At 31.9% G+C, this 27096-nt stretch overlaps 1 protein-coding gene across 1 annotated transcript in view; it reads right to left on the bottom strand.

Annotated features, from left to right (window-relative positions):
• LOC134248799 (putative inhibitor of apoptosis) overlaps positions 1-26824 on the bottom strand; it is a 49507-nt gene extending 22683 nt beyond the window's left edge. Inside the window, exons 1-2 of the mRNA XM_062731179.1 lie at positions 26628-26824; positions 26331-26503 (exon numbers count right to left, since the gene is read on the bottom strand). Coding sequence (XP_062587163.1) covers positions 26331-26503; positions 26628-26793 — 339 coding nt within the window. The 5' untranslated portion in view covers positions 26794-26824. The remainder of the gene's footprint in view (positions 1-26330; positions 26504-26627) is intronic.
• Between the last annotated feature and the right edge of the window lie 272 nt (positions 26825-27096).

The following is a 27096-nucleotide window of genomic DNA, read 5'->3' as shown; positions in this document are numbered from 1 at the left end:
CGTCGTGTATTGCAGGTTTATTGTACGAACGATGTCCATGACTACGCTTACGTCTCTGAGTATTGTTAAAAAGTCCCATCACATTTACATTATTACACTGTGGGCTTGTTAGATTTCCTACACTATCGACATTGTCATTACATCCATAGGGAAAAATGCATTTATATATACTTCTTACGTTGTCATACGGAAAGGTGTACTCAAAGATGGACTATTTGTGTGGTGATAAATCTTTTCCAGAATTCTAACTTTCATTGATAAAATAGAATGATCAGGTGAATTAAAATGTTTATATAAAAGCTGCTGACCACCATGATCAAATAAAACATTCGTTATTTGATATCATCCTTTTTATAATTATCTGATATTTTGCTTAATTAGTTCTTTCCAAGTCACAAGGAACAACAGGCAGCACTCTAATATTTCTAATATTTGGTTACCTGATTCATCCGTCTGAACAATTTTTTGTGATGTTTTATCCGATTCCGACAACGCATGAATCCCTGAATTTTCGTCAAGTTGCGATCGTTTAATGCTTTCAACCCATCTTCTGACCAAGGACCTCTGACCCATAGAAATAGAAAACTGCTGAATATCTTCTTCAATTATTGAGGAAATTGCGTCAAAGCTATCATATCCAGAAGACAGTATCAACTGTAAAGTCGTTGACTTGATTCCGAACTGAATACCAGATTTCTCTATTGAGTTGATGTCTTCTGTCCTATTCTTCTGTCCCGCTTTTTGTTTCCGTTTCCTCGGCATACTTTCACTTCGAGATATACAGAAAACGATGATAGATATACATTTACAAGTTTCATATACATGTACAGTGAATTTACGTTGAATCAATTGCAAAATCCATTATTTCACTAATTCACTTGATGTATAATAAACGCCATTCTCCAATAAGTAATACTAAAGGAATTCGAAAGACTTGTTATAAATCTTTTATACTGTATTCCCTCAGCAGTGCCAAATTTTAAAATACGCACAATAGGTACATGTACAACTGTTAAATGCTTCAACTGTGGTTCAGTTTATTTTTGAGAACAATTAAAAATGTTGAATGCCTTTATATTTTATTGATTTTTTTTTACTATGACGTGATTTTAACCTGTGCCAATAGAGCAAATCAATTGTGCGTTCTTTTTCTCAATAATAAATTTTCTGAATGCCTGTAAGAAAGTTCTGGAATTAATAGCTGCCTTGCCCCTTTCCCCATCTCTCTTTTTTTTCTTTCTCTATCCAATTTTATTTTTAACGTGCATCGAATTAAATGTCAAGTAATTACTGAGACTAAGGAGTGTTATCACTTTCGTCATTTTTATCAACACCCAACATTACTTTTCCAATGTTTTCATTCGTTGCTATACTATACAGAAGCAGATGTTGATGTCTTTTATTATTGATGACGTGAGGAGCAAGTTCGAGTTTCTCATTAATTAAATTATTTTAACGACAGTTAAATTCATTTGACATTATATCAGTTCTAATAGAGATGAAAAAAATTGTTATCCTTAACAGAGTCTATCGTAGAAATAAATCAAAGTGGGCCTACTGTGGTTTTTATGGAGCCATTTTTCGCGCATCACAGTAAAGTGAAGCGTATGTGATGTTTTAAAGCAATTTTTCTACTTGATAAGTAAAATTCAACAATATTAAAAAAAAAACTTATGGTTTAGAAAATGTAATTACAAGTTTACGTATTAATTTTTTAACCGATTTTGCATCTGATAGGCATGTTGACATCGTTTTAGTGTGTTTTTGACAAACTGAAGCTCGTAAAGAAATGGGTAATAAAAATTTATTAAAGAAAAAATAATGAACATACGCTCTTGCAATCTAAAACACAGAAATTTGAGAATGTCTCCATTATGTTTATTATGCTTACATATAATTTCCTCTGTGACCGTCATATTTTGTGGAATTTTTGTAGAAAACAGACAAATTCGTTAATTTTTGGGATTTTGAGATGCTCCCTTTGGTAACAAGAATTTTGTGTTTCTTAAATATAATGTATAATATATTATTACTGGTCATATACCATAGTTTGAACAAAAAGTCTATTATAGTATTTGTATAATTTGCCTTAAAGTGCTAAAAATTGGCACTTCCCAATACAGTACTATAATAAATGTACCTGCATTTTGAGACGGTTCCCTAAAGATACCTGGGGCTCGTAACATAAAGCTTGCTAAGTTTTTGACTTAAGTTTGTCAAGAAATTTCTGGGATTGGATTTTTTTTTTTGAGTGGGGTGGACCCTCCCTGGAAAAAATTTCTGGATCCGCGCCTGCTCCCTCTGGTATCAAGACTGTAAAATTTTGTGTTTCTTACATATAATGTACAATATAGTATTACTTCATATATTCTTTTGAATCAAAAATATTTTTTTATTTTATAATTTGCCTAAATTCTAAAGATTCGGCACTTTTATAAATATTTATAAATGTACCTACATTTTGTTTTAGTTATGTAAGATTTTCCCCAAATTTTGTATGTACAGATATAATTTAATTTGCTGTAAAATACACTGCATATCTGATTTCACACAATAAAACCCCAGTTGGCCCCCATACGACATTTGAATAAAAAACTTTTTCGACATATATAATATAATGCTTTATCCCCTTCAAGAAGCTCATGTTTTCAGATTTCACAGTTATTGTTCTTTTGTTTTGACAAATGTTCACTTGCTTTGTTTATTTTCATCATACTTTAATTATTTCACTATTTTCTGCGTATACTGGAAATTAAAACTCTAAAAAAGTGCAAAACATTTTGATGGACGCCCCCCCCCCCCCCCCGATGTTTAGATCACGTGACTTGACGCATGAAGGTGCTGATTAGTCATAATTCGGTCATACTCAATGCAGAAATTCATCAATATATTTTTTCAGTGAGAACACCTCTCTCTCTCTCTCTCTCTCTCTCTCTCTGAACGACCTACTAAAACAATAACAACGAGAAAAAAAATGTGTTAGGGTTTGTTATTTTATTGGTAGACATCTTTTTTTACAATTAATTCAGCAAGAGTACAATTAAAAGTTCCGGACGACAATCAGTTATTACGGACGATATGAACATCGTTTACGGTATTAATAACGTTGACCCGCGTTGCATAAATCGGCACTGAATGATGCTAAGTCATCCTTTCCCACAAATGAAAATTTTACACTGGGTAAGCAACAGCGTACATATCTTAAAGAATAGTTTAAGAAAAGGCACTGTTTGAGTTTTGTTTAATGTTATATGTAAATTAACAAAGAAGGAAGAGTATTAAACGCTTCCCGATCGTTTCACATGCGAAACCATCTCCAGCTGACGTGGCGTTAAATGACGTAGCGATGCTGCTCCGGGTCGATAAACATATGCATGTTTATTATTTCACCGAAACTGATCTACTTATCATAGGAATTAGAAATTTTGCATAAGTGTTTTATTTGTTCTTCATAAAATGTTGATGAATTTTCATAAAATTATCTCCGTCCTTTAAGGAGTAAATGTAATTGTCTCAATAATTTCCGAACAGCCCTCGTATTAATACCTGTGTATTATTTATAATTAATTCAATTTTTTATTTAAAAAAAAAGGTTGAAGATGTTTTTCATAAAACAAGGACTGATTTAGAAGAGAATGCAACAAGTCAGTTTAATGCTCACGCAAGGCTAAACTTCCCTCTTTTTATTTTTTTTTTAAAGTTTTATTTTTCCTAAGTGATTTCACATGCGTGGAATCATTTCATAAAACGATCGTGTTTAATATTGCAGCACACTAATATAATAATAAGAATTTGTTTAATTTTTTTCGTTCTCAAATTTATACATGTAAATATAATACATGAAAGTGTAAGTCATGATTTTTTTTAATGCGTAAAACGATTTTCTCGGCAGGCGGGCTGTTCATGTACATGTATAGCCTATATATGTATGTGAATTGTAATTAAAATCAGAAAAAGAACAAAACATCGTATTAATTTATTTTTTTTTTTATTAGTATAACACTATATAGATTGTTAAATAAATTAATTTCCATGAAGTAAAATTAGATTAATTAATAACACGACGGTCAATTAGATTTTCTCGACTGACATTTTTTTTTAAAATGTTAATCACAACATATATATAATTTTAATTTTTGTCTCAATTTCTTTGTCATTGTTAATTATTTTTATTTAATTTTTATTTGCTAAACCAGCACATGGTATATAAAATTATATACAAAACGTCAAATAAAAAAAAAGGTTTCGGATAACTACGGGCTGTTCACTAATAATAATAAATTAAAAACTTGATTTAAAAAAACACACGTGTATATGACTTGTTAGAAATTTACTAACTACATTTTATTGTATAAAACATGTCAGACTGTGGAAAACAAAAAAACAATGTATTTATCACCCGTTTATTCCTTACTGTCACTAAAATACACTATAAATCGTAATGGCGTTTTGTTTTATTACACCGCCGTGTGATAAAGCGAGATAACTCTGTAAAACTTGTGAAAAGGAATCGTATATAATACCCATGTTATTCTGAAAGATTGTTGAAAGACCTCGCCTCCAAAAGATGCATATATATTGTCCCTCGGACACTCTTTATATATTACCTTCAGAGAAGTAGTGTGTCATCAAAAAGATTTTCTTTTCAGAAAACAATTTCGCAAATTCCTAATGACAGTGTAAAGAATAAAACAATAGTCAGTGATGACAAAAATCCTCTACTCTTTGTATCCTGCGTTTATCCTGCGGAATTAAATAATTATAAATCTAAGCGTTATGTTTTATTACTATTCAATATAAAGTGCAAAGATATGGGCCAACTTCGTCGAATACATCCAATGAATATGATTATGATAAAAATTAGTGGTCGTCAATACAAAAAATGAAACACACCTGTCTGCATGCTTTTATCTTATTTTTAATTTATTCAATATAGTTAAAATTTCTGGAGACAAGTACATCGATGGAAAAGAGATATTAATTTAAAAAGTACAGAGAATTCAAATGATCAGTCTAAATGTAAAGGGTTTTTTTTCAAAGATAAAGCTAAACTTTTTTTTAAAAATACATTTTGCAAAGCAAGAGAAGAACTTTGAATTTTCGTGTGACTTTATCGTGCTTTGGCTTAACAAATCTACTAACATGATTATTGTTCTAAAAAAATTGTAATACGTAAAAAGTATAAATCTATATTAAATTTACAGCGTCACCATAGTAAACTTGAAATGAGTCACATGGTGCTTATGCAAGCAATTCACATATGTTGTTCTATGTCCTGTTCGGGTTTAGGATTTTCTGCGTCATAAGCTTTCACTGTGCGAATACAACATGTCGTGGTACACGTCGTTTGACTTTTCTGACAAAGCTTATCAAAATATCTTCCTTCATTACAGAGAATGTCACATCCCATATGTATAGCCAAATATCCCACAGCTAAAGCGACAATCGCAATATCTGCAAAGGCCACAAAGGATAATGCTGCACGGAAAAAGTCTTCTGCACTTTCTATTTCGTTAAACATAGTTTCGATGGCATTCCAGCTCAACTCCGTGTTAGCTGTAAATATGAATATTGCAATCGTCACTGAGAGAACTTTGAATATAAACTGAATTAGAAAAAGATACATCTTGTTACAACAGCAACAACAAACTGTTATAATGAATACAAATATTCCCACTGCTTTGAATAACCATTCAAAGACGCCGTATTCAATATTATCAGCTGTCTGTGTAAGTATCCCATATTCAATTGCATCGAATGCAAATCCAACGTAACATCTTATTACAAAATCAAAATTTTTGGCTAGTTTTGTGGTACAGTATTTTTCTAATAAATACCTAAAAACCGTCAAAGTAATATCAAACACCAAATCGTCAGAATCGAAACACATTCTTTGCGTTTAAACAGTAAGAGATACTGGCAAGAGTAAGAGATATTGGTTAAGATTCACTGTTTAAATAGTGTGCAGGTTTTTTTTTTTTTTTTTTTTTTTTTTGATCGTAAGATATTGTAAATTGTTAGTTATCTTCACATGTTTCTTACAAATTGAGGACTTTAAAAAATAATTCTGAACAGGGCACATCCTTTCAATATCTGCCTTCTTCATTTTCAAGCATATACAAATATTTCTGTTGCATAATTCAATAAAGTTCCACAGTTTAAAAAAATCTTTTACATTGCATTTTCTTTGGGGAAAAAATGTGGATTTTCCAATGTTCTAGTTTACAAAAATCAATTTTGTGTCAAACAAAAAAAAACCCACACATAACTAGAAATTTAAACTGTTATTAAATTTGTACCTGACATTCTGCATGTCATTATTTCTTGAGAGCCATGATTTGCTTGAATTACATAATCATTAAATGTCTCAAGCGCTAAAAAATGATTAAAAATATCCCTCTTCGTGAATTTTATTTGACTTGCTTACTGTGTAAACTGATTCTCCATTCAAATATCGTTGCCAGCCAATCTAAGGAAAGGAACTGCTATTTTTTGTTTCAATTTAATGCAGTTACTAAATATTACACAGATATATAAGAATAATAAGGTATTGTTTAAAATTTTATTTGACCTCAAAGCTATTGTTGTGTTTTCCTTTTTCGTGCTATATTTATCGAACAAAATAAAACAAAGGAATGCAATTATGCATTTTCAGTAATTTCTATGTTGAAATGTATCAAATATTAAGCTCATTAGATTACATTATTTTACAATACAACTTTTGAGGAGAAGCAAGAATGATGCCATTTTTATTTAAATAATTTTTAAAGAGTTGCCTATGGTGAGAAAAAAATATTCATTGATAGGAATATAGAATATACATATAAATTTTAAAAAAATCTTTAAAAGTATTCATTTTTAATATTCTTATTGTCCACACAAAATTTTCAAAAAAAGAAAGAATGAAAGAAAACAAATAAGAAAGAAAATAGAAAAACCCAAATGAGCTTCCAAAACACGAGGAAAGATGAACTGACTGGATGGACCTGAGAAACCTTGTACATGGTAGTAATCAACTTATCCTTTTTAATTGTCCGAGTATTATTATTAAATCATAATTTTTTTTTAATTGTTAATCTTTGCTGACATATATAATTTTATTGGCTTTTTCTCAATTGTTTGACTTTTTTGAGAGTATCTACTTTTATAAAAAATAAATTTAACTTTTATTTTTTATTTTAAGAAACACTCTTCAATACCTTTTCCCTTGAAAATAAAAAAGAGTAAAGGTCTTGAACTTTAAAAAAATTATTTACTAACTTCCACTGATTTTACAACCATAAACTTAAAACATGAACATTAATCAGAATTTTTATTTTAAAACATCCTAAATTCTGTTTAACATATATGCATTTCTTTTTACGCCCCTTCCCCCTTTAAAATAAGGGAGGGCATATTGCTCTGCTGTTGCCTGTCGGTCGGTCTGTCTGTCGGTCCACCATCAGTTTCCGTTCATTTTCTTTGCAGTTTTGCCCCTTGGACTTAGAAAAATTCCAGTAATTTGAAGTTTCCATTCATTTTCTTCGCGTATTGAAATGAAATTTGGCATAAAGATTTATCCTAAAAATATTTAGGAAAAGTTCTGTTTTAGGGTATGATCAGGCAATTTTGGATAGAGTTACATGTATGCCTCTTGGACTTAATAAAATTCCAATGATTTGGGGGAGGGGGCTTCAGTATTTTACAAAAATCTATCGTTTAAATGTGTGTTATACACCAATTCATAAACATATTGAAACTTTTGATCATCGCGACATTTTAAAATAAAAAATCTAAATAATAATGCAACAAAAATCTATTTAATAGATACAATAATGCATAATACAATCCTGAAACAAATCACTCATTCATTCAAAAATTGAGCATTTAAAATTTGATAACACATTATTTATATACCTGAATACATAAACGACCAGTCTTACAAATCAAGGTGCATATTAATCAATAAAGTCATGAAGACAAAGAATCAAAACCAGCCACATATTTTATAGGTATTATGAAGCATACGTGAATGTCCAGAATTGATGTACAAAAAAAAATATCAAATGCAGTTGATTGAAAATGCAACTTCGTCACTTTTCCCTGAATGCACAGTGACATATCACTTAAACTTGCTTCCAACGTTGATTTTTTTTAAAGTTCAGCAGATAATCAAGATACCGTTCAAACACAATGGACACTTCTTCGGGGCTGGAGCACACTGGACACAACAAAGATATATTATTTTTTCTCTAGTAAAGAGAAGATTTATTTTTTAACATTAATTTAATTATTTGTTATTTCGACGATGGAACACTCTTTGCATCTTTCCTGACAGACGTAATGAAAATACATAAAACAATCCGCAAGCCATTATAGAGCTGTTTAGATTTGTATTTGACATTTTTACTGAAAGTGAAACATCTTTTATCCTCCAGTCTGAAATTTTCTCCACAATTAGGGACCCTTTTAGATTTTTCCATCCTGTAATTTAAATAGATATAAAAGTATATAATTACAAGATTTTTTCGTAAACATTATGATTTTTTATTTTCAAGTGTCAGAGGATGTGAATTAAGTAGATAAATGACAAAGTAAACTTACCTCCAACTTGTGAAATGATATTTTCTATCGCCTCTTTGATGGTTTTTGGAAGGTACCCAGACTCTTATACATTTATAGCTGCATAAGTAAGGGAAGTTGACGATATAAAAGTTAAAGTCAGCATGTTTATCATATAGGTGGGTTGTTAGATTACCATTAACGTCTTTTTCAAGTAAAAAAAGTAAACTATCCAAATATGAAAAATATTTGTCAAACTATGTATTATTTATTTATCTCAAGCCCACCGGCATACATCGTATCGACAGGAGAATGGATATTCCACTTTAAAGTGACAATACGTTATCGATATATCTAAATATCGAGTTTTAAACCCACACCAAGTCTTTTTCCTTTTTAGTATACGATTTTGGACAATTCTTCTTCATATGAATACAAAAAAGGTCTGCTAATAACGTGGTGCAGTTGGTACCAATGGGAATTCTAAAAGTTGGAGAATCTTTTCTATAATCCCATAAATATTTTTATGTGAAACTCAAGCATCTTTGTGATGTTAACTTCAGAGTACTTGTGTGTACAATCAGGCTGTTTTTTAACAAAAACATTTTGCAAATGATCAATAACAAGCTATTTATTAATAAAGCATCTGTCAATAATATAAAAAAGTCTCACTTTACTTTATTGCAGGGAAAGGTTGTGTATAAAGTTAAAAAGTCGTAAGTTTTTCGGCTTTTGATTTTGGTAAAATATTTTGGTTACGCCTGCAACATCTACAATTTGCCAAAAGCATAGGCAAGTTTTTGAAATAAAATGTATGTTAAAAAAATAAGGTAGTATATAGTATTACGTTTTATTTTCCTCTCCTCGATTTCATTTCTGTATTTAACCTGAGTAAATGAAAACATATCAACAGTATTTGGTCTTTTTTTCTATCGTCCTGAGATCGAAGAATCTTGTTTACAAGCTACTGAATGGTCACATTCTCCCCGGCCCTCTGATATAACAAAATAACAATATACGTAATATCAAAATAGCGAACGAAATATTCCATACAACATGGCAAGACGCGTGAGCACAATAGGGACTGTTACGTCGTAAAAATTGAAAGCATTTAAATTATATCTCCAAAAACAACATTAATATCCGGAGAACCTGATAAATGCCAGAATTGAAAAAGTATAAAAAGCTTTCCCATTTTTCGACTAATGAACACTCGCCTTAAGAATATGATTGTCAAAAAAAAGAAATGTTTCTTTTATTGTGATGCGCAATGCATCCACAATATTCTGAGAACTGCAAGATTTTTCCCATCTAAAAATAATTTACGAATTTAAACGATGGTATGAAGGAGTCACAAATCATCGACTGCAGGAGAAATGCACCCTATCTACAGAAAATCTTAACCAGAGCAAGACAATACGAGTCGTTAGAATGCGCCGTGAACCATGCTGTGGAACTTGCAGATATTTCGACGTAGGCATCGAATATCTCTTAAATGTTGATAAGAGGCCATATTTCGATGCTTATTGGCATGGCCTCTTAAAAATCAAAACCAATTGCCAATATGAATTGTTAGTCAGAAAATGCTATTTATTGTGTAGCGGGTATTCCCGGCAATAATAGAAAACACCAGTTGTGAATTTATACGTTTATTATGTTGACATCTTTAGCCGATTATCGATGATATGGAATGAATATAATGGAGTAATAGAATTGTCCTGCAATATACGAATAGCGTCATAAAATATGTACAAATAGTATTTCAATTAAATATTCTGATCATTATACAAATATGGACTCAAGGTAGGTCAATATGCATTTATAATGACCCAGGGTGACAGATAATGACCGAAGATACATGGAGTATATCGACCGAGGGCGCTAGCCCGAGGTCGATATACTCCATGTATCTGAGGTTAATATCTGTCACCCTGGGTCATTATAAATGCATATTGACCGTGCGTTGAGTCCATATTTATTATATTATATAAATAATATTTCTCCATATTTTAATATTAATACAATGTATATCTTCCTAATGTTTACAGAGATAGTATTAACCATAAGTAACTTGAATGTAGATGTTTCAGAATTTATTGAATGTTAGGGCCTACTCAAAGGAATAAATAAACCCATAGCATGATAATAACGCAAGATATCTATCTCCGAATAACTAACACAGAGTACCCCCTCCCCCAGATTGAGAATCGCACTTGCAGAGGATATTATATGCAATGACAAAATATAAATACCTGTCTTCTACGATAAGATACAATCATACATGGCATGCTTGTCTTTATTTCTTTAGTCTCCGTAATCGCGTAAACAGCGTCAAAACTCTGCTCGCCGAGTGGAAATATTGAATTCAACTATGAAATGGTATGTGCAAAGTATTCCCAAAAAATGTTCATAGAAATCCTTGTAAATTGTTTTGTATTCTCAGCCTCAGAGTTCTTCACTATATCTTTTAAATTTTTCTCACCTACAACTTGCAAACTTGCGAACTTCCATGTTTGTCTAAAGCGAAAGTGAAAACGAGGCAGCTCGTGCGAGTCATTATTCGCTTTCAGCGGTCGTTATTAAAAAATAATTACTTCGTATTGACCAATCAGATTACCGGATTTCACAAAGTTATATAATATAAAAATATAACAAATTATCTGTCTTCCCTTTTACAATTAATTATCATCATTCACTATGATAACACATGAAGAATATTCTTTATACATGAAATAAGGGAGTTAACTCTTGGAACTCAAATACGCTTTACAATCTTGTAAAGAGTTATCTTTCTTTTATGTTTCTTTGCAAATCATAAAAATATATATACATGTTTACAGATAGACATACCAATTTATGGAATTGAACTTTCTCCAATGCGACTTTACATATTCTTTATTTATGGAAATACCTATGTACAATATATGTAAAATCAGGATTTGTTCTTTACTAATATCTTTCTAATCATCAATAGATATTTAAATTATCTTGATTACCAAAATCTTCACTTCAAAGTATATCTACCCAGATAGCATGACTATGTTGGGCCAACACTGGTAAAAGGTTGTATGGTTGGAGTTGGGGGAACTACGTTGGGTCAACGTTGGACCAATGCTACCATGTCAACCTTCTCGACCATGACAGAATTCCTATGTTGGCCCAACGTTGGTCCAACGTAAGCAATTTCCATTCACTTTATTTTCCAAGGAAGGAAGGATGCTGACGTTGGCCCAACGTTGGCCCAATGTATATAATACAACCTTAAAGAAAGTGTCTTTTCAAATTGGTAGTTGTATGTTGGCCCAACGTTGGCCCGATGTTTGTAGTACACCCATAAAGAATGTGTCAAATAAAGTTGGTAGTGTTAGATTACAATTAACGTCTTTTATGTTGGCCCAAGGTTGGCCCAATGTTTGTAATACACCCTTACAGAAAGTGTCTTATCAAGTTGGTAGTAGTATGATGGCCCAACGTTGGCCCAATGATTGTAATACACCCTTAAAGAAAGTGTCTTATCAAGTTGGAAGTAGTATGTTGGCCCAACGTTGGCCCAATGTTTGTAATACACCCTTAAAGAAAATGTCTTATCAAGTTGGTAATAGAATGTTGGCCCAACGTTGGCCCGATATTAGCGAGAGTGTTATTTTGTTTAGGTGTTTCAAAGATGGGATATTTATATTGGGCCAACGTTCGTCCAATTATTATACTGCCAACTAAATGATGGTGTCAATTTTATAATAAGCTGCTGAGCTTTACGTTGGACAACTTTGGTTCCAAGTATAAATTTAGATGCACATTCTGAATTTTCATTGGATGATTGCTTTTGTTTAGATATGATATTTTCAACATTTTAACTTTGAACATAAGTGATCACAGCACCAAAGAGTGTTTTATTCTATTTTTTTGAATTGTGCGCATGCTTATTCATTTGTAATAAAACGCTTAAAATTATGATTTTTTTCATGAGCGTGGTATTCATGAGAATTAAGAGAAGACTGAATACATGTTAGTTAAAAGTTCTCAGGAACAGGATGTGAATCCCAGATAGCAGAACATCGCTGTTCCAATCTTACATTATGTTTGTATTATCGCTGTTGGGTTACCTTTATTAGGCCAACAATGGTCCAACATGGAATATTGATAGTTGGTTATGTATAATGGGGCCAATGTTGGGCTAACTGTTGGCGTTACATCATAAAACTATTATCGTGAGAGAAAATATTGTTGGGAGATTGGCATCGGCCCCAAGATGGCCCAATATACCATAAATCTGGCTGAGCATCATGGGTAGGTAACATCCGGGCTACTTGTAATATCCGCGCCATTTTTAATCTGACACGAGCATAATGAGACTGATGCCTTGCATATCTTCATCCACTTTGTAAGTATTTATAATATGTTTGCTTCGACACAGCTTAATTAACGTTTATAGTTTAAACGATATCGTGTACAAATCTGTGTAAATCAGTGCGGAGACCAGGTGCAGTTGAGTCAACACTGTCCCAGATAGCATGCTAACACTGGGCCAACAGTGGGACAGTGTTATCGGTTATATTGGGCCAATGTTGGCAAATGACATTGGCCCAATGTAAGTTTGCTTATCGGCCCAATGTTGGCCCGATATGTTGTGCCAACGTTTGCCCAATTTAGAGTGTTATTGCTACAGATATTGGCCCAACGTTGCGACAACATTGTCCAATTGAATGCGACATTGGGCCAATCTTGGCCCAACGTCAAGAAAAACATTGGGCCAATGTTGGCAAATGACGTTGGCCCAGTGTCATTTTGCTCATTGGCCCAATGTTGGCCCGATACATTGGACCAACATTGGGTCAATGTGTATAAACATTTGATTGTTACAAATCTGTATATTAACAAATCTGATTGAAATTAGTATTATAAATTTCCGAAGTCTACCACTCATTTTACTTATATACACTTAAATTTGAGCACATGATCAAACATGTTAAAAATATTGAACATGTTGAAGTTAAAACAAAGTTTATTCAGTACTAAACATAAATTGGGTTCTTTCATTTAAAATGTGTTCAGTGTACCGACAAATTTTCTAAACATGTATTTTACTTTGAATAATGATTTATATGGGGCAACATTGAATGAGTGTGATGATGATGATCAAGCGTAGAAATTTTATGCATAAATGCCTTTATCACGCAAGCTAATCGCTTAATCACACCATGAAACAAAAAAGACGGTTATTCCTCAATTGAAAGCTTAAAAATATAGTGATATACTTGTAAATGTAATCGTATGTTAACTCTTTACTGAGAAAAGTAACAAATGTATTAAGTACTAAATACTACAATTTTAGTGCTACAGGAGATTCTAAAAAGACATTGAGAACACAATCAAAGAATGGCTAAGGTATGCCAAGGACAGGGATAAGGGAGGAAGAAACGGACAGAGAAGAAAACAAGGGAAGGAGGAGACTCTGGAGAGAAAAGAGGAGACTTAGGAGAGGGATCATATTGAACGTGGCAGTGCCTAACTTTTTTCTGTTATATACTGTGACATACCTGTAGTTCTCTCCTTTTCTGTGTCTGTTTGCTGGTAACAAACACGATGCAAATGCCAGAAACATTTTTTTGTGTAAGTAAACAAAATTGCGGGATTCATTTTAGTATTATTTTGAGAACAGGATGGGTTTGTTTATTATTTAGACGTGCTTATTGATACCTGCAATTTACTGAACTTGTGCATAAATTTACATCATAGAGGGAGTATACCATCATGTAACCCTACATGTTTCGCATCAAGTGAGCATCAACCTTTCTGTTCCTTATTAATGTTTTCTTCATGTACTGAGCAATGAAATATTAGTATGTTATAATGTTATTAAGGTCTTCCGTCTTCAGCGGAAGACCTTACTGTTATTCTTAGGTTTCTTTTCCACTATTTTTATTATTGTTTTTTTTACTTACCGATTTTGTGCGCGCGAGTTCTCGAGAACGGGTCGATCGATTTTCACGAAACTTTCAGGTCTGATAGAACATCAACAAATCTAGATATATATTTTTTTATTTTGATGACGTCACTTCCGGTTCGGAGTTTTCTGCCATTTAGTGATTTTTAGAGGGTCACTTTGTCCGGCAGTTTTCTCAAAAAGTACTGAACACAGAAGCATGATATTTTCAGTGATGCTAGAGCAAACTTACAATGCAATACTTGTTGATGGTAATTCCTAGAGATATTGTGAATATGTATTAAACTATTAATCTAGCATAAATATTATATAGTATTAAAGGGCTTTTACCATTAAATTGTACTACAAAACTAGTATAACCTTATTATATATAGTTTGTTATTCAATTTTGAGGACAAATAGCCAACCAGTGAAGAAAAATGAGTTGTCCTGATGGAGACCCAATAAGATACAAACCAACATTGGACCAAAAACGGTGTTTGCCTAATATTGAAAAAATAAGTGGCCCAACAATGGTTCAATAATATCCGTTCGTTAGTCCAACAATAAGCCAACAAGTTGGTCTGATTAAGGGCCGATGAGCAAATTACCGTTGGCCCAATATTAATTGCTTACAATGGCCCAACTGTACAAAAATGACGTTTGCCCAACATTGAAAAAATACATTGGCCCAACAGTGGCCCAATATTAACTGTTACATTGGCCCAACAATAAGCCAACAAGTTGGTTTGATTAAGGGCCGATGAGCAAATTACCGTTGGCCCAACATTAATTGCTTACAATGGCCCAACTGTACAAAAATGACGTTTGTCCAATATTGAAAGAATACATTGTCTCAACAGTGGCCCAATATTAACTGTTACATTGGCCCAACAATAAGCCAACAAGTTGGTTTGATTAAGGGCCGATGAGCAAATTACCGATGGCCCAATGTTGAATGCATACGGTGGCCCAACATAAGGAGCATTGTTGGCCCAACAAAGGTCCAATAACATCCTGCTATCTGGGTAGGTTTATATACAAATTGATCTATGTGAAAACTTCATCAGATTTATCAATATCTGAATAAATAGACAGATAACTCAATATGTTAACATTTAAAAGTAAAATATCTTGTTTTCCACATTTTTAACATAATATTATAGAAAACATATGTAATGGCATAAAACAAGTAAAAACTTACATTTCTGGAACTGTCAAAAGGTCTAAGGTCTTTTCAAATAGAAAATCTCAGCAACAAAGTAAACTAGGTCTTTTCTATACAAAATCATAATTTTAGAGTCTAATCTGAACAAAACTCACTGCCCCACAAAGACTAAACATTCCACCAATGAAAACTAAGGATTTCAAAAACTGACCAATAGATGTGTGTGTGGTCTGACATGTAAAAGTATATGTACAGGTGTGGATCCAAAGGGGCGTATAACTATATCACTAAATACCCAAATTAGTAAAGAATGGAAAGAATAAACTTTAATGGAAAACTATCATTTATAACTTATTTAATAATTTATTTAGTTTATTTTATTTATATTTATAATTTATTTTATTTCATTATCATTTATTAAATTATTTATTAAAATATACATCTACTACAATTGCATGACTTGTCCAACCTGTGATGTATACTTTATAGGAAAAATAAGGATAGGTACAAACAAACAACCTGAACGCATGCATAAGAGTATACATACAACAAATTCGGGACCCGAACTAAGAAAGAGTAGTAAAGGAGGACTACTTTATTGAATTATTTAATCCTAGAGTAAAGAGAAAATATCTGCTTAAGTGATCATTTCATTTTTCATGCTACGTATCATATAAGATCCGGGGGTTATAATGTTTTTGTCTTGTCTATTTGTCTGTTTATTTCTTTGTCTTTGTTTGCCTGTTTGTTGTCAACTTTTACCTAACCCATAACTATTGAGTGGGCGGGGCTATGGCTTTCATATTTCAAGGGTGTATTTCTTATGACATGACTTTTCCTTGGGTACCACCTAATTTGACCTTTTGACATTGAACTTTGGCCTGCTTTAACAAACAAATACCACACTTTAACCTTGGCCATAACTTTTGAACAATTTGAGCTAGGGCTTTCATACATCACATAGGTATTCATTGTGAAAAGATCGCCCTTTGTGTACCAACACTTTTGGTCATATGATCTTGACCCTTTGAGATTATCATGCATTTGAAAGAAGAAAACCCTTGCCATTATCTGACATACCTAGGCATCGGTGTTTCACAAACACGTCTTGTTGCAGCCCGGAGGACCGGGCTGCTCTATACATATAAGTTTAAGTGTTGGTGTATGGGGATTGGGGTGGGAGTAGTTGGTTTTCTAAACATTGAAAAGATTGTTAATCAGAATGTTCTTTCAGTTTATAAATTAAGAGATACATAATATATTTACTTCCATAAAGTGAATCTGTAAAAATATATATATTTTTCATATTTATTGTATAAAGTTACTTATCATTTACTATCGAAACAACGACATGTCCCTTTTTTTAGAACATCGAATTTTACTTCTCGGATAAAAACATACTCTGCACAGTTCGTGTTTTATATTCAAAAATTGAAAATTAATACATTTTTAAATATAATTGATGCGTGTGTCTAACGTCAATTTATTTCTTATGCAGCCAACATTTACTTGAGGAATTGATCAAGTTTAAAATGGCATCGTTTTTGATTGATTTTTATCCGATTACAAGTTTTTAAAAATATTTGCGACTATCGTCTCCATCAATAAGACGCATGCCTTTTTACACACATCGAAGCGGTTTGGTGGTCAAGACTTATTTTCATTGTTTACTTTATATATTTCCCGGGCGACAATTGATGGTTACATCAATGTTTTCTTGTTTTCTAATTGTTTTAGCCGAAGGCTCAAGTTAACTTTTATTATCAAAATTTGTCCGTTGTCTGTCTTCGTTGTTGTCATCGTTGTAAACTTTTTGCATTTCCATCTTCTTCTCAAGAACCACTCGGTCAATTTTATTCAAACTTGGCCCAGACGCATGGGGATAATCTTTTAAAATTTCTTCTCAAGAAATCAAAGCCATGATTTGTCATATTTATGTAAAAGGCAAACATCCTCAGGTGGTGTAGATTCAAGTTTGTTCAAATCATGATCCTTGGGGGTAGAGTGTAGCCACAATGGTTGATCAAAGTTTTATATAGGCCGTATATTTTACTTATCTTCGTAACTGTCTGAAAAGGCAAACATCGTTTTCAGTTAAAACTTTTATTCGAGTCTTGTGAATCTCGATTTATTTAATGGATATATAAATATGTAGCGAAAATTGGACTTTTCATACACTATATATGTATGGGGAAAATGATTTTTTTTTATCCAAGGAAACTAGCTTAAATAAAGAATATATGTCGAGAATATTGCACTAGCAATCTTTCTTATGCCCCGGATGCCTATAACCAGCACAATTTTTCTGAAAGTAATTTATAGGGATAAATCTTCAGAATTTAGAAGGATATAAAAATGAACAGATTGGTGTACTGAAATAGTCGCTTCCGGTTTCAGTTGTAAAGTATCCGTACAAGGGGAAATGTTTTACAATATATTTATTAACATAGAACATATATACAAATACAAACACAGTGGGTTCTGGCCCGGGTCGACTCCCGCTCCACTGCTGTCCCAGATACGCCCTCTCTCCTCGGCATCCACGTGTAGAAAAGAGAGAGTGCAACTATCCCGCCATCTGACGTAATACCGACAGTACGTCGTACCACGGGACAGTCGCACAGATACTACAGTTGTATGAGATAATAAATGCTCTTTGGAGAGCAATTGAAGTTGTTTTCTACTTCTGGATTTGACTTTACATTCCTTAAAAACAAATAAAAGACAAAACTCCTATAATTAACTTTATTTTGAAAAAAAAAAAATTATACATAGACTATCTTAACTATAGAACAAGTAAATTTTGCTTTTTCACGGTGTTTTGCTTTATTTAATTTGATATTAGCATGTTATTCACATATGTTCCTCTACGTCCTGACGCGGATTCTCGGCATCATGTACCTCGTTTGTTGGAATACAACATGCTGTGTTGCATGTCGTTCCGCTTTTTTGACAAAGCTAATCTATATATCTTCCTTCATTACAGGCAATGTCACATCCCATATGTAAAATCACAAATCCAACTCCTAATGCGACAATCACAATATCTGCAAAGGCCACAAAGGTTAATGCTGCACGGAAAAAGTCTTCAGCATTTTCAATTTCGTTAAACATAGTTTCAATGACATTCCAGCTGAACTCCGTGTTTGTTGTAAAAATGAATATTGCAATCAAAACCGAGAGGACTTTGAAAATAAACTGAATTAGTAGAAGATACACCTTGTTGGAACAGCAACAGAAAACTGTGATAAGAAACACAAATATACCCACTCCTATGAATAGCCATTGGAATACTTCGTAATTAATATTATTTGCTGTTTGTGTAAGTATTCCATATTCAATTGCATCGAATGCAAATCCAATGTAACATCTAATCACAAATTCAAAATTTTTTGCTAATGTTTTGGTACAAATTTTTTCCGATAAAAATCTGAAAACTGTCAATGTTATATCCCATACAATTTCGTCAGTGTCGGTACACATTTTTTAAGTAAAAGAAACAATTGAAGTGTCCACAAAATTTGCGGTTTAATTATTTTTAAACACTTTTATCTACTGAGTCATTTTAAATTGGCACGTGCACCTTGCTTAAAACTGCTTACTTTGGACAAAATCTATATCTTTATTCATATGAAAGTTTCTTCTGTCTATATAACTATGCAGGTCTATTATTCTTTTATTTCTTTTGTGAAGAATATTGCCGTTCTAGATTGTTGTCAAAGACAAAGATTGTTGTGCCTACCAAACCATGGGAACCAATCAATATCAATTCTCATTTAGAAATGTTAAAGCGTTGTCAGTCATTTTGCGCATTGGTTTTTTTTTTACCTCGAGTTATTCAGGGATTTTTTTAAGAGACATTGTGATGGAAAGAGAGGTTAAATTCACCAAAGAAGAATTTTAGAATGACACATGCAAATTGTGTCAATACTTGAGGATAATTAGGTCTAAAAAATTACAGAATTTAGCAACTAGATGTGATATCGTTAAGAGCAATGAGATGTCGTTCGATTCGTCCATTTCTCCATCTTGCTAATATTTCATGAAAGTAAACTTGCACTCAACATGAACATTTATGCATGCTAGAAATAGAGACATGCAGACAAAATAACGCATTTTGAAGAATGCACGATGAGGTATTAGCACTTAGCGTAAGAGAAACGGCAAGGTGAATTCAACTGCGAACAAGAATTCCAGTCAAATGTTTACTTAGACGCCCGACAATCAATCAAATGCAAAACCTTCATTTTCATTTGCATAGAATTTCATTTGCATAGAATTTCATTTGCATAGAATTTGTTCTTCACTTTTCTTGCTCCAATTCCATGTTATTTACAAGTTTCTTGCTAAAATGACGCATGACTTTGACATTGTTTAAAATAAAGATTATAACTAAGTAGTATATGCTTACCTTGTTTTTCCGGCACTTGGATTTAGCAATTTTTAAAAGTTGTCAAAACTGCGCTTTCTTCATTTGTCTCATAAATTCTTTGTTTTAATGATATAATTATCGTAAAAAGAAAACATGATTTTTGACTCTTGGTATAAGATCAAAGCACAGAATACATAGATTCCCGTAAGGGTGGCAATGAAATATATAAAGATTTAAATGATCAATTTCATAAATTTAGTCAACAAATCAAACGAATTGCGAACTGGACAAAACCCTGGAAAGCAAAAGTAAGGAATCAGTTACCTAGGAGAAGTAAGTAAACTCTTTGTTCCTGCTATGGAATCATTCCTCCTTCTTGGCTCCTGATAGATATTTCTATGGGTCCGGTCCAGTCTTGCTCAATCTGTCTTCAATTTAATGGTAACTGGAACTTACAATATTGAACCTGAATGAACACTGGGAAAAGCAAATAAACCATTCTTACCAAAAACATGGGTCCTTGTTGCCACTTATGCTGCAAATGAACTGCTTTAGATAAACCTCTTAGTAAATTATAACAATAGACACATCTGGAATACACTTAAAAGGCGGACATATTCTGAAAACGCTCAGTTTTCACTAATGATAGGTAAAACATCATCAAACTCGATCAACAACTTTAGAAAAACAATGAAAATATTTGATCTAAAGTAGAAAGGTATAAGCAATATCATTCTATAAATGACTTTATTATTGTTATGGTAACACAATGAAAACAGACAAAAACTGTAAAATTTGGAGAATGCCTCTGTCTTGAGGATAAAATGAATATTCAAAATTGAATAATTTGCATTCTTAGGACCTTGCAACACCAGCAACATAAGAAATATTTTGAATAATTGCTTCTTTGCGATGTAACCATGGAAACAAAGTTACAGTGATTAAGAGTCTTTTTTAGCTGTTTTAGAAATTCACTTGCCATTTAATCAAAAACATATGTGACACAAGTTTATTGTTATAAATTGGTAAAATTTGATGTACAAAACTTTTCCTATAGTTACTAAAAAGATAAAGTATTCGTTTTTTAAACATTATTTCAATATTAGTATTTCTATGCCAGCTTCTTGCATCCAGCTAGAGATTGGATGATATTAAAAATTAAAACTCATGTTAGATATTCATTTATAACAATCATAAAAATATTTTTTTTTCAGATTTTAAGTATACCGGGGTATATTTTTAAAAGCTTATTTCCGTAGCTCAATTTTAGAAAATTTGTTTTGATTTTTTTACATGAAAAATAATGATTTCTCCAAAACTTTTAAGAGTTGATCATCGGTTATTTAGAGAAAAAAAGAGCTTTTTTTTTATAAAAGGTTAATCTAGATGCAGAGTGAAAATGTGAAGGCTTTTTGTGGTATAAAATCCATGCCGACCATTTCAACCCAATATGAAATATTATAATTTGTCCTGCGTGTATGCTTCAAGGCCCTTTTCCCTATTATGTAATAAGTTTTCCATTATACTTTTTTTTTCTTTTTACGTTTTGATTATATAACATTCATTGAATAATGTTATAATTTCGAATTATTTTTTTTTAATTTTGTATGTAATTGTTGATTTACCAAAAGTGTTTGCCCTTTATTTAATATACCAGGCCTATAACTTTTGGAAACAGTGATTATAATTTGTTTGCTTTGCCCCAAATGTCCATTATGGGGCTCTCAACATGTTAAAAGAGACCTTTCTACAAACTTCAAGACATGTTGCTATGGTAATTGTAATACATTGCAACTTTTTTGTTTGATTTTAGTTTTGGGTTTCAAAGACATTTATCATGTAGATTTTGGAGAAAATGATAAGACTGTGCGTTCTACAGCTCCTGTATAAAATTCAAAGTCATGACAGAGAATGTCTCTTAACACTAATGAAAATATGCCAGTCAGTTTTTGAGTAAAAGATAAAATTGTATTTGCTGATAAGGTCATTGTATCAACCATGGAAGTTATATAATTATGAAATGATGACTTTAAACAACACTGTTAATATTCTTGCAGCTTATTTTTTAATAATATTTATCATTTTTAAAATTGTTGATTGCGTATTGGATCAACTGAGAGATATAAACCTTGCATGCAGTCGATGAAAGTATATTGCAGCATAAGTAAGGGAAGGAAAGATGATAATTGAAAAGTTAAAGTTATCTCGTTAGTAATTAAGCTCCTCAGAATCAAAACACATTCTTTGCATTTAAATATTAAGAAATGCTAATAAATTTCTCTATTTAAGTATTGTGCAGGATATTTATTCACTGTTTTTTTTATCTTTACCTATCTCGCACAAATTTGCCTTACTGTAAAAGATTAAGTAATTCAAAGAAACCTGAACAACACACATCTTTTCAATATCTGCGTTCTTTAGTTTCAAGCATATTCAAATATTTATATTGCGTAATTTTATAGAGTTTGACGAAATTCAATGTTGTGTCAAACTGAGTAAACAAAAATCCACTCATAATCATAAATATAAAGCGTTATTAAAGGCTTGTTCCTGGCATGCTGCACATCATTATTTCTTAAAAGCAAAACTTTGCCTGAATTACGTAATCTTTAAATGTTTTCAAGTACAAAAGATAATTGAAGAGTTCTTCGTGAATTATGTAATTTTGACTAGCTTACTGATTATGTATACAGGTATTGTTGCACCCAATTTCAAGAATAGAACTACTTTATAGATATATATAAATAATGTAATAAAAAGTCACAGTGGTTGGAATTAAATACGTGAAATAAAGAATAATACACGAGAGAGAGAGAGAGAGAGAGAGAGAGAGAGAGAGAGAGAGAGAGAGAGAGAGAGAGAGAGAGAGAGAGAGAGAGAGAGAGAGAGAGAGAGAGAGAGAGAGACGAATAACAAGTTGTTGTTTAGAATTTCAAGTGTTTCAAAGCTTAATAGCTTTTGATATGTATTTCTGTTTTGCTATATTTCTATCGAACAAAATAAAAATAGATTTATGACAATTGCCTTCATTTTCAGTAATTCAAATGCTGTAAGTTTAAAGTTGTAAACATCCAACTGATAAAAGAACATTGTTTTACATTACAACTGAGGAGAAGCCAGCTGCGGAATCATGCATGATTTTGGAAATAATTTTCTTAGAGTTGTCTATAGCGTCTTTCATAATATTCTAACTACGAAACATGTTTGCCTCCATTTATAGAAAATAGAATATGCGTGTAAAAGAGTTGATAAAACAATGACTGTGAATAAAACAAAGCGATTATTTATGTTAACTTGTAAGATATAACAGTTTAATGCTCAAATACAAAGTACTTCAACACTTACAGATATAACTTCAAAAATATTTGATTTTATTTTTTTTTTCTTATATTCATATGGTCGACGCAAGATTTTTAAGTAATAAAAATCGAAACGATAGGAAAGAAAAGACAAGAAAAATCTTTATCGCATTGTCAAAAAAATGAGGTAAGATAAACTGATGAGAGGACCCAGATAAACCTTGTATAAAATAGTAATATTAACCAACGATTTTTAATTGAAGTATTATAATTATTGAATTATTTCTGTTGTTCATTTTTGCTTCAATATTTAATTTTATCAGTATTTTTTTTTCTCAAAAGTCAATCTTAAAAGTAAATAGCACTAAATAGCACTCTTATTTTTAAGAAACACTCTATAAAATCCTGTATATCAAAAATAAGAAAAGTAAAGCTTAAGAATATCAGTCGCTATTTTTCATTGCTCTCAAGACCACGAAGAACAAAATCTTTAATTCTAGTTAATACATGTAAGTGACAAATTTAGAATGTGCAATAGAATGTGCAATATCATTTCGTAGGTTCTATGGTCGATACAATGATCTTGTCAGCAAAGAACTACATGCGGTATATTGCATATATTTGTCCCCACAAAAGTCAAATTTTGAAAACTTCCTCAAATATGCTTAATTCAATAAATTATATGAGAAATATAAATTAACAGAAAATATTTACATTTGCAAATGTTTTTCTTTATATAACACTACTGAAAGCAATGCGTATCTATAACTGTATAAATACAGGTACGGGGTCAAGAGGTCATAGATGTGCGTATGGATAAACGTTCGACGTAATTTCTCTGTGACGTCATAAAGGATCGACGCGCGTTCAGTGGATTGCATACATGCCGTTGGGTTTGAAAAATAACGCATTTCACACGTTCAAAGTCACAATCAGGCAAATATAAAGTATGAATAAGTCACAAATGTAAATATAAGTAATAAGGTATCATTTTAAAACATCTATCGGGCTATAAATACGGGTTGGTACGAGATTAAATTCATCATAAAACCCTTTGGGCTTTATGGAATTTAATCTCGTGACCAACCCGTATTTATATCCCGATAGATGTTTAAAAATGATACCTTATTTCTTAAATATTATAGTGTCAAAAAAGTGTATTCACAATTTTTGTTTTTATGACGTCACAAACTAGTCCGATTTTATATCCTTTTTCAGAAAGAGGACAAAATGGACAAAATTTCAACAATTTTAGCTTTAAAATTTATAGAGCGCAGGTTTGTTCAGGAACAATATTGACATATTTCATTGATATTATCATTCTACACGAAATATCAAAATACTGATCCTGAACACACATGCGCTCGGTGACTTTTACTCAAAATATCGACAAAATATGTACATTTTTCTGTAAAATTCCTAAAAAACTGAAATTTACGTCATGTTTGTGACGTCATTACGTACATATGGCGTCATTACTTATGAACATATTCAGTGCTTTGAAGTCAGAATATACTCCCCTGTTTAAGAACTTAATAAAATATATCTCCATCAAAGTTTAATTTGGGGGGCAAATATTGGTTATTACCGAATAATAAGCATAATATTTAAACACTGAATTGACGAATTTTTCTGCAGGAGATGCTCACTCCTCCACGGTACCCGATCTTACTTCTGATTATTGAGGTGCGTGCTTGCTCTACTCCTATTTAAACTGCATTGTTTATGAACTTTTGGCCTTGAATACAGTAGGTTATCTCCATTTTTTATACACCAATTCATAAACATATTGAAAACTTTGTTTCATCGCAAAAATTATGATTTAAAAAATAAAAAAAGCAAAATTCAAATAATTAATGCACGAAAAATTCTATTTAATGCACATAAAACTACAAAGAACTTTTCTTTAATATTCTGTTTCATAAATTGAGTATATAAGATTTAATAACACATCATAATTTATATACATAAATAAATGAATACCCCGTCCTAAAAATTAAGCGTGCCTATTACTTTATAAAGTCATGAAGACCACGAATCAAAACCGTTTGCATATTTTTTATAGGTACTACAAAACATATGCGTGAATGCCCAGATTGGTTATCAAATGCAGCTTATTAAACATCCAACTTTGTGACATTTTCCCAGAACGCAGGGTTCACTTTAACTTCACCTTTCTTCCAAAGTTGCTATTCAGGTTAATCATGCAAGATCTTGTTCAAGTTCCAAATGTGACCCTTGTTGACCCTTTGACCTGTTGGCGACATACTGGACACTTCTTTAGGGCTGGAGCACATTGAGCACAACAAACAAGATGACCACAAGGAAGGAAAACTATTGCAACCGTTTTATCGCAGCAAATCTTACATGTGTGTGCATCTCGCATAGATTCGTTTTCCTTTTTCATTTCGTCTGAAATTTATTTTAAAAAAATACATTCTAAGATACAATTTACATTAAATATATGTTTTTCTCCACCATGAAAGATTAATTAAATAACAGTAATCTTATTAATTGTTATTGGGAAAATTGAATACTCTTTGGATTCTTCTTGACAGACATTTTTAAAATATATATTAAAAAAATCCACAAACCTTTGGAGAGTTGCTTGGATTTGGATTTGAAACTTTCACTGCTAGTTGAACATCCTTTATCTTCTAATCTAAATATTTCCTCCAAAATGAGGGACCCTGTAAGGTTTTTCCATCCTCTGTTTGAATAAAAACAGAAATATATAAGTACAAGTAATTTCTCATGAACAGGTTAACCAATTACAATAATTCGAATATATAAATATATTTAAAAAAAAAGAAATTAATACAAGAGAAAACGAAAAAAACCCGAAACATTTATTATTATTATTTTTTTAATAATATTTTTATTTATTTAGAATTTATTTATGTACAATGTATCTTCTTATTTTTTGTTTTAATAAATTTATCTATCTATTTTCTATTTGGTTTGTTTTTACTTTAAATATTGAATTTCATTTTAATATTTCTTATATTTTGTACTTCCAATAATTACCTCCTCTCTCCGTACAGCCTCTTGAACTTGTGCGATGAATTCAGCGGAGGTATTGTTGACTACAAATGGACAACTTGGCTTCCATCTTGCATGCTCCACCCAGGGGTCATCTTCGGGGTCCCAGTTTCTCAACCCCACCCCACACTGGAAACAACGCACCGAGTCTTCTACCTCTGAAAAAAGTAGATTAAGAAATCTTAATATCGTTAAAATCGTGAATAATAATCTGTTGGGAAAAATCTATTTAATTATTTTTCTTGATTGTGCATAGTTGAGAGGATTTTAGGAATGGCTTACGGATTGAAAAGAATCCCGCTTCTGCGAGTGTTTTAGCCTGAACTTTTATCGGCCATGATATAAATGTTTGGATCCTCGCCTGAAGATCCCTGTATTCAGAATGTTTAGCAGGGATCCTTCTTTTCACCAGGCCGATATTACTCTGTCGGACGACGTTCCCAGTCATTTTAGATGAGAAAAATTAGCGTCAGTGGTCCGAAATATATTTATATACACTTTTTCAGTGTATATTTAAAGTGCACGCAAGCGATTAATATGAGCGGGGAAAATCTTTCTTCTATATATAGTAACTGGTAATACATGTTAAATTCAAGTCTTCTATATATAGCCAATACATTGTAGTACAGGTGTATATGTGATAATCAATACTACAACCTCTTTGGTGTAAGACTCATCTGATATTATGCCAGCTCCAATAAAAGCTGAGAAAAAATATTGTTAACAGAAACAGTCTACAGTTGTATCTCAG

The sequence above is a fragment of the Saccostrea cucullata genome, unplaced genomic scaffold (assembly GCF_032062105.1).
Source record: "Saccostrea cucullata isolate Sc308-1 unplaced genomic scaffold, CSIRO_AGI_Scuc_v1 ctg4675, whole genome shotgun sequence".
Lineage (NCBI taxonomy): Eukaryota > Metazoa > Mollusca > Bivalvia > Ostreida > Ostreidae > Saccostrea > Saccostrea cuccullata.
This window is presented reverse-complemented; position numbering and strand designations above follow the sequence as displayed.